Source organism: Pogona vitticeps, chromosome 7 (assembly GCF_051106095.1).
Source record: "Pogona vitticeps strain Pit_001003342236 chromosome 7, PviZW2.1, whole genome shotgun sequence".
NCBI lineage: Eukaryota > Metazoa > Chordata > Lepidosauria > Squamata > Agamidae > Pogona > Pogona vitticeps.
Window position 1 is genome coordinate 9,500,935 of NC_135789.1, and position 8,936 is coordinate 9,509,870.

Consider the following 8,936-nt stretch of genomic DNA (forward strand, 5'->3'; position numbering starts at 1 on the left):
TGCCCATCTCCCCGTGACAGTCAAGCTCCAAGCTCCCCGCAAACGGCAGCCCTGACAATAACAACTGTTAAAAGCCCCCAATTTCTCTTCGTCCTTCTTGAAAAATAATAAAAATCAGATTTTTCTCCTAGTGAGACTATCAGCCCCCCTGCAATGAAGGGAACCGGCTAGAAGAATTACGGCCGTTTGCAAAAAGGGTAATATGGTATGCCCCGCAGCTTTCCAACGGCAGAGGGACTTGGACCGAATTATGAATACTGTAATTACAAGTTATTTGTAACTACTTACTTTCTGCGTTCATCTGTCCTTGCGAGGCCCTTCCCCTGTTTTGAAGAAGTCAGGACCCCCACCAGTATTTGAACGCGGGGGGGGGGAGGGAAGGAACTTGATTTTAAGCTCCCCTACCGAAATCTGATTCGGTGAGCAGTCGCAGGCTTAAAAGATGATGGCCCTCCAAAGGGTGGTTGTGATAATAAAGCAGTGCACGAGGAGAAGGGACTCCTCCGAGCCTTGTTAAAAATATAATGCGCTAAAAACAATTGTGGGAAACAGCTGAGCCTCAGGAGCCCATATTTTGCCTGTATGTGGTCTATAAGCCGAGGGTAACGGGGGCTGGAATTTTGGGGGGAGGCACCCCCTGTGGGATCATATGACCCCCCCCGTGAATCAGGGAGCCTCTGGTGAGCTCTGAAGCCACCCTCTCCTCCCCTCTTCGCCTTCCCTCTTTTTCTCGCTCTCCTCGTCCTTTTTCAAACAATTCCTTCTTTTTTCCTCCCAGCCCTCCCCGTAGATCTAGCCGAAATTTCTTCCGCTGCAAAATAAAATAAAATAAAAAAACACCCCAGGGCTTTTATTGCGGGCTACACTGGTGGGTGTCTTTCTGCTGTTCTCCCCTCCCCCTTTTTTTGTTTGTTAATACCTTCCACGTCTGAAAGGTTCGGGAACAAATGGAGAACTCGCCCTGCCTCTCTTAACCCCTGATTATTGCCGTTCTGACGCCCACGATGACGGTGCTGCAAAAATACAGGACACGGTCTTTGACTGGCCTTCTAGAACGGGTACAAGTTTTAACCAAAAAACTTAAGTATCCATTAAATGATGGGTTACGCCGTTCCGAATTCTGTTGCTGCTCTGATGGTGCTATTCCAGAAATCTCCAGCCGATTATAATTTTTTTTAATTAAACGCTAGCTTCCCTGTTCCCGATGCCCCATGACTGCGTTTCACCCACAAGCGAGTTATGTCTATGGGCGGGTCTCTTGTGTTCTGTGACTTTTTTCGCCGCGTTCTTTATCTTCAACTCTGGCATCGCCTGGAAGGGCAAGGTCAATGGATCCGGGCAGTGCCGGGTTCTCTCGCCGTCATGTCTGGGGTCTTGGGGCTTATTCAGACTAGATCGAGACCGGGAAGCTCCTAGGGCAGAAGAGGACTTTCCCCATCCCCTTTTTGCTGGCGGGTGGCGGAGATTCGGCGGAGCAAGGGGGGCCCCCGGCGCGTGCCGCTTCCCCCTTGCCCGGCTGGCCAGGCGCGGGCGGCCTCCCTCGACGCGTGCCAGGAGCTGCCTCCGTCTGTTCGGCACGCGTCCCCCAAGGCTCAGTTACCGGCCTCTGGCTTGCCTTGAGCTCGCTTTGGGCAACTTCCCCGCTGCCTCTGCTTGGGGGGGGAGGGGGGTTTGGAGACCTAGAGAAGCCAAACCGGCTCTCCTTCCGAGCTCACCCCGTCCATCGTCTCCCTTCTCCGGGACGATCGGCATTTCAGCTTTGGCTCCGCCGTCGGAAAAGGGCTGGGGGGCTGGGCTGCGGGAGAAATCGTCCTACCGACTGCCCAGAACTAAGGCTTGCGGGGGTGGGGGGGGCAGTAAACGGATCTGGACCCCTGAGGCTGCCATCGCCGGTTCAGAGCGACCCGCGGAAGGGAGCCGCCTCAACGCCCTCCTGGCTAAAGGGTGGCACCCTTTTAATGGAGTCTGGGGTGCTCCAGGAGGAAATAAGGAGCCCGATTCCAGGGAAGGGGGTTGCGAGCCGAAGGCTGATGCCAAGGGCTTTAAGAGAGAGGGAGATCACTCCCCCAGGTAGCCGCTGGCTACCTCCTCCCCATTGTTCTAGAATTCAGGTCGGGGGCTTCCCGAGGCTCACCTGCGTCTTTTGGGGAGGCAGCTGCGAAGAAATCTCCTCCTTCGAGTTTCCACGAGTTCTTTCTGGGCTTCTAAACCCCCCAGTTCAGGCCTTACACCCCAGCCTTGCTTCTGAGCTGCTTCCCCCCCCCCTCAGCCTCGCCTCTTCCCCTAGCCCAACCCGCTCACCTCCGCGTCTGTTTGGGGCTCAGCCGTCGGGGAAGGTCGGGAAGGGATTTACGGAAAAGGCGCCCCTCCCTTCCTAGGTGATATGAGCGAGTCAACCCCCCCCCCCCCGCACAACTGATACCTCACATCATCCTGGAAGTCGGAGGGGGAGGGGTTGGGCGGATTGGGGTGCAGGAGGCCCATTGTTGTGCTTCATCCACCCCCCCCCCGCCACGCGCGCCCCCTCCCTGAAGCCTCCACCCCACTCGGCTTGGGAAGCAAGCGGCGGTCCCCGGGGCTCAGCCCCAGTTAATCCTTAATCTCCCGCCTCCCCCAAACACCAACGGCTTTTTTGGGGTGGGGGGGAAAAGAAAGGCTCGCCTCTTTTCACAGGTCGGGGAGACTCCCAGACCTTTACGGAGGCAGGAAGCTGGGGGTGGGGGATCAAGAACAATGAGTGCAGTGGAGAACTGGGGGGGTCATGGAGTGGGTCCCATTTACACCCCCCAAAAAAATTGGGTCAAGGACGCCGCCGGATTTTTTTTCAAAATTTAATCCCAACGGGAGGAGCAGAAGGAGGAGACAGGCAGCCCCTTTCTTTTCAGAATGGGGGGGGAGTTAGGGGGTTCCACCCCCCGCCAAGTTGCTGCCTGGCCAAGCCCACGCGTCCTTTCAGGACCCTGGAGAGCGCCCGAGAGGCCAGGCCGACTCGCTGCCCATTGCGCTCCCCTGCGACCGCCCGCCTTGCGCTTCCCGGGTGGGGGTGGGGGGCAAAGCAAGGTAGAGGGGATTCGGGGGGGGGCGTTATTTATGGCTTCTCACATTTGCAGCAGATGTTTGGAGACGTTGGCTTTGGGTAGGGGTGGAGGGTAGGCAGGGAAAAAGGTACCCCCTTTCCTTCACAAAGGGTTGAGGCCCAGATTCAAATCTTCATTCCCAGACCGTGTTCTTAACCTCATAAACCCCTGTTCCTTTCTCACACACCCGTACACACACAAACACACTTATGGGGTGTGGAAACAGAGCTCCAATTCCACCTAGGCTGAGGATAGGGCCCTTTTAAGTCAGCCAGGCTTACTTCTGAGGAAACCTTGGCAGGATGAGGCCCTCAAGCCATGCTGGGTTGCCGGGGGGGGGGGGGGGACAGATTCCGCGCAGGTGGCTGAACTCAACTTGTTTTCTACGGGAAGCTTAGGTGGATCATGGATCACGGGAAAACTGCTGTCTAGTGTGGATCTTGTGGGTTTTTTTAAAAAAAATTTACTCTGAATCAGGGATCTGAGAGGGGAAGTGACTAATGAAACGCAATAAATAAATAAATAAATAAATAAATAAATGAATGAATGAATGAATAAATAAATAAATAAATAAATAAATAAATAAATAAATGAATAAATAAATAATGTGGGGCAGAGAGAGAGATATGGACAGAATCAGGAGTAGAAATCTCAGTGACCCTTTTCCAAACTTAGAAGAAGAAAAAACAGGGTAAGGCCACACGGTCTAGTCAAGGTATTGCCTGTTCCTACATTTCTCAGACTAGGAGCTGTGTTTGGCTGAGAAAAATCCAGGCATTGCCACCTTCTCCCATTTGATGAGGAACGGATCCTGGCCCCATGGTGCAGCTTGGGGCCTGTGTAGTGGGATGCCTAAATGGGCCAATGTTTGGGCATGTGCCGGCGCACACATGCACAAAGTCCACATAAATTGTCTTGGTGCAGAACAGGTTACTGCATGTGATAAAAAATGTGCTGTCCTCTGGAAAGGGAGGCATAAACCAAGGACAACACAGTCAAACACCAACACAGGCTAGCCCGCTGAGGGTGTTCTCCTTTGGCAGTGCATGAAGGCATAGGAATACAGGTAGGAACTAACCCCAAACACACACACACACACACATTGTCTTGTGCGACGTCTCTGTTTCACCTCCTCCTCTTTCCTCAGCTTTGCAGATCCCGTCCTAGAAAAAAAAGCCCTGCAGGACAGCAGCAGAAGCCAGTGTTACAAAAGCTGCAGGGATCACACACACACAGAGAGACAGAGAGAAAGAGAGAGAGAGTCTCCCTTTATGAGCCTGCTGGAGTCTTAAGTTCATCAGGAGATTTCCTTTCTCTGGATCCCACTGCCTCCCAGGTGTACTTGGTAAGGGACACAGGAAAGGGCCTTCCCAGTGGCTCCTCCAAGACTCTGGAACTCCCTGCCACTGGAGGCCAGGCTGGCCCTCTCTTGGCCATCCTTCTGCAAGCAGCCAAAGACCTCTCTCTTCAGGCAAGCTTTCCCTGAGTGACCGGCTGCCGGAGTGGGATCTTTAGATGGATTGCTGTACCTTACTGCTTTGCTGATGTTTTGGCATTGCTCATGTTTTCCAGCCTGGCCTTTGTTTGATCCTTTTAAAACATTCGTATATTCCCGGTGGTTAGCTTTAATATTACCTGCTAATGATATAAGCCGCCTTGGCTCCTTGTAAGGAGAAAGACGAGGTAGAAATATTTTAAAGAAAGAAAGACATAAATAAGGGCCTGCCAGATTCCGCTCCTCCAGGGCGCCCGGGAGGTGCCAAGGTGGCGGAAGGGAGGGGGGGCACCCAGGCGGGTCTCCACGGGAGCAAGCCCTGAGGAAGCGTAAGGAAGGGGGCAGGGGCGAGGCGCGGGGGGGCAGCTTGGGCGGCTGGTCCTCCGGGAATGGCAGATGGGCCGGGAAGGGGCGCGGGGTTCGGGGCGTCCTTTTGCCCCGACGCGGCGACACACGCCAGCAGCCGCAGCGGCAATCGGCACGGGTGGGTGGGACGAGGCGAGGCGGGGCAGGGGAGGGAGGGAGGCGACATAAAAGGAGCCGGGCTGGCCGGGCGAGCGGAGTCCGCCTTCCTGGCTTCCAGCAGTCGCTTCGCTCGCTCGCCCGCCCGCCCGCCTGGATGTCGCCGCTCTGCTTAGAAGCGCCCTCGAAAGCGCGTCCGGCGATGGGCACCCTCGCCAAGAAACCCGCCGAGGCCATGGAGCTGCGGAAGGTGAGCGCCCCCCCCGCCCGTCAGGGAAGCGGCCCCGGCCCCCTGCCTTCCCTCCCGGTCGCCCGGCCCCTTCTCTCCCCTCCCCGTCGCAAGCCCCACCGGACTAACCCCCGCGCCCCCTTCCTTCCTTCCCTTGCAGAGCCTCAAGCCGCTGATGGAGAAGCGCCGCCGGGCGCGCATCAACGAGAGCCTCAACCAGCTCAAGACCCTCATCCTGCCCCTCATCGGCAAGGACGTGAGTCGTGAGGACGGAGAGGAGAAGGGGAAGGGGAAGGCGGCGCGGCCCCGCCGAGGGAGGGCGGCTGGATCCGTGGGGAGTCCGACCCGTCGGGCAGAAGAGAAGGGAGGCCGGAGCTGTGACGGGGCAGGGGGCAACTCTGAAGGTCAGGGAGGGGGCTGGAGGGGAGGGGGAAGAGTGTCTTTCTCACTAGAACTATCTGCACACACCCCCAAGAACAAGAGCGCATAACCTCAGCACTAATAGGAGTGGGGTACACATTGAACAAATAAATAAATACATATAAATAAATATAAAATCAATCATCCACTCTGCCTCTGGGCTGTGCATTTGAGCCAGCAGAAGGGCAAGCGCCTGCCTTCCTACTCGGGAGTCAGCTCTACAAAATGCAACCGTCTTTCTTTCTGCCCACTTGGAAAGACGGAGCGTTCCTCTCCACCCCCAACACCGGCTACCAAAAACGCAACCTTTAATTTTCGGTTGTTAAATGCCAACAGGGAAGTGTTCCCCGTTAACTTCCTGAATGATTTAAAATCATTCAGGCAAAAGAGGGATTTTTTTTAAAAAAAACAACCAAATCAAACTTTTAAAAACCGGGAGAGTACCTTGTACTGCCAAAGTGAAGCAGGCACCCCAATTAAAAAAGAAAGAAAAAGGAAGGGGTCTCCAGCCATTGGCTTGGTGATTTCCACCAGCGTCTGCCTTGTTTAAAAAAAAAAAAAAGAAAGAAAGAAAGAAAGAAAAAGAGGAGCAAAACTTGAAAGCCTTCTTATCACTTCATTCCTGTCCTGGAGGGAAGAGGGAGCCCTTTCTGCTGAGCGATTTGTTTGGCCAGATAACGACAGCACTTTTTTGCTCTGAAGAAACAAGAAAGAAAAAAAGAAAGGAATATCCCAAATCTGGCTTCCTCCGCTAAACTAAGAGCTTCTGAGCCCATGCAAAGCATCTTTTCATGGGTCTCTTCCCCCCCCCCCATTGTGTGTGCTCTGAAACTCCCAGGATTAGAACAAAGGTGCTCTGTTCTCGGCACCTGGCATAGTGCGAACCCTTCTTAAGATACGTGCCATATTTCTGGCAGACTAGCCGTAGAGATTTGCTCATTAAAACCTTTCTCTGTTCCTCCCCTTCTAGAGCTCTCGCTTTTCAAAGCTGGAGAAAGCCGATATCTTAGAGATGACCGTCCAGTTCCTTCAAGAGCTCCCAGCATCTTCTCCCACTGCCCCAGGTGAGTCTAGGCACTGTGTGCGCAACACAGGGACCCGTCTGTCCCTTGAGTCTCCGCAGTGCTTGATGGCTACCAGGTGGCTGTGTGAACTAGCCCAACCGGGGTTGTGGGGGACACGGGTGGATTCGAAAGATTTGTCTTGGCCCAGTGGCGCAGCTCTTCGCAAAGTTCAGGTTGTAGGGATCAGGCCAATCCTGTCTGCCTTGAAGGAGAGGAAAATGTAAGGCTCTCTCTGCCTGAGAAGACATTCCAGTTCACAGGGGGTCTGAAAAAGCAGGCAGGATTGGGACAATGAGTGGACAACTGCAGTCCGTGTTGGCCACACAGGGCTCAGTGAACCAACCAGCTTGGAAGGCTGGTTTATCAAGGCTCCCCTATTGCCTCTCAGGGATCTGCTTTGTATTCAGCTAGGCTGCTGGTCTTGATCCTGCCCTGAGCAAAGTTTAGAATCTGGAGCTTAACTCAACTCCATACTGGTCCGAGACCTCTGCATCTTTCATTGCATTTTTACAGTTCTTCATGAACCGCAGAACTCAGCCACACGGTAGAATGAATCCCGAAAGCGTTTCTCTCCCACAGCAGGATAGTTGTCTCAGAGCCAAGCCTGGGCTGTTTAACTGGTTAGAGCCGTAGAGGAGATGCCGGAGAGAGCCGGGTTCTAATTTCTCCACGGAGCTCTGCAACTCCCTGGGGGAAGTCTGCGCCCCTTGCTCAACCTCTCGGCCTGAATGACCTCACTGGGATATCGTGATGAGCCAAGCCAGGCTCACCGTCACCAAAAAAAGAAAGAGCAAGAACCGGACTGAGGGCCAAGAACACATGATGAGCTAAAATACCGTCACTGGTCTGGTTTTCAGCCTGATGCGTAACCCTGGTGGGTCCCAAGGAAAAGGCAAAAGTCAGCTTACTATCAAATCACAATGATCGTGGAGGGTCTGCAGGTTTTTAACATTTGAATAGGAACCCTAAAGAAAAAGTGGAGATGAAATGAGAGGCAAGGAAAAAAAAAGATATGTAATTTGTTGACTGCCTTATTTACAGACTGAGCAGTTCTCTGCCTACCTTGTTTTTCCTTCTGCAAACGGAAGGCAGAAAGAGCCGGCTCTCCTGTCCTCTGCCTTGCAGACACCCCACCCCAGTGAAGTAGGGCAGGCAGAGAGGTGAACAAGGGTTGCCTGAATCTTGTGACTCTCTGCCAACCTCTCTCTTTCTCTCTCTCTCTTGCAGACTCGGTTGACAGTTATTGCAAAGGCTATCATGCCTGTCTGTCCCGCTTGGCTGCCCTCTTGCCGAAGTACAGCTTCCTGAATCCGGACGCCTGCCGTAGCCTCTTAAGGCACCTCCAGCGGTCTAGGGAGGGATACAGCCCCCCTCAGGACGGTGCCAGCCCCCAGGACTTCTCCCAAGGCCGGCCCTTGATGGCGATGCCCCTGCTCCCATCCAGAGCGCCCCAGGAGGCCTGTTTTCCCCGTCCACCAACGGCACAACCGCCAACACTCTGGAGGCCCTGGCAGAGCCGGCCAGCACCTTGACCCCACTCAGAGACCCGCACTGGACTTCTTTCTCCAAAGCAAGAGACCTCCAGGTGGTGAGGCGAAGCATAGAGTCTGAGCCTGTGAGGGGGATGCTCGTGTGAGAATTCCCCCCCAAAAAACACACAAAAAACACAAATGAGGTTGTCTGTTGTCTCTCTGCATGATCGCCTGCTCTGAACTCTAAGCTTCCTCAACTGAGGGTAGGTAATTGCGGTCTTTGCATTTTATTGGGGAGGCGTGGTTCCTACGGCTCCTGACACAGTCCATCACCTGCCTCCAGGTGAGGCAATGCGTTGTGTCTCTGTATGTCAGCTTTTTTTTAAAAAAAAGGGAAGATCTGCAGAATAACTTAAACAATCTCCAGGAACTGCTGGGGGAAAGTATTTTATCTGAAAACCCTGGAGAACCGCGGCTGCTAGACAAAGTTGGGAAGACCGAACTGGACGATGGACTGAAGGTCTGATCCAATATTGTGGGGCCACCTCTTTCTAACCAGGGAAGCACCTCTGTAGAAATTCAGGGGACAAACAATACAGTACTGTGTGTAGGTCACTGATCCCTGTTCACAAGCTCTAATGAAACCACGTTGTGTGCATATATGTGGGAGAGACAGAAGAACAGCACATTGCCATTTGAATTCAGAGTTAATAATCA

At 53.7% G+C, this 8,936-nt stretch overlaps 1 protein-coding gene across 1 annotated transcript; it reads left to right on the forward strand.

The window, feature by feature from the left end:
• Positions 1 to 5,026: 5,026 nt before the first annotated feature.
• On the forward strand, positions 5,027 to 8,323 carry HES2 (hes family bHLH transcription factor 2). Its single transcript, XM_072978784.2, has 4 exons — positions 5,027 to 5,284; positions 5,424 to 5,519; positions 6,654 to 6,747; positions 7,975 to 8,323. Exons 1-4 carry the CDS (start codon positions 5,192 to 5,194, stop codon positions 8,277 to 8,279), a joined length of 588 nt encoding a protein of 195 aa, XP_072834885.2. The 5' UTR covers positions 5,027 to 5,191; the 3' UTR covers positions 8,280 to 8,323.
• Positions 8,324 to 8,936: the final 613 nt, after the last annotated feature.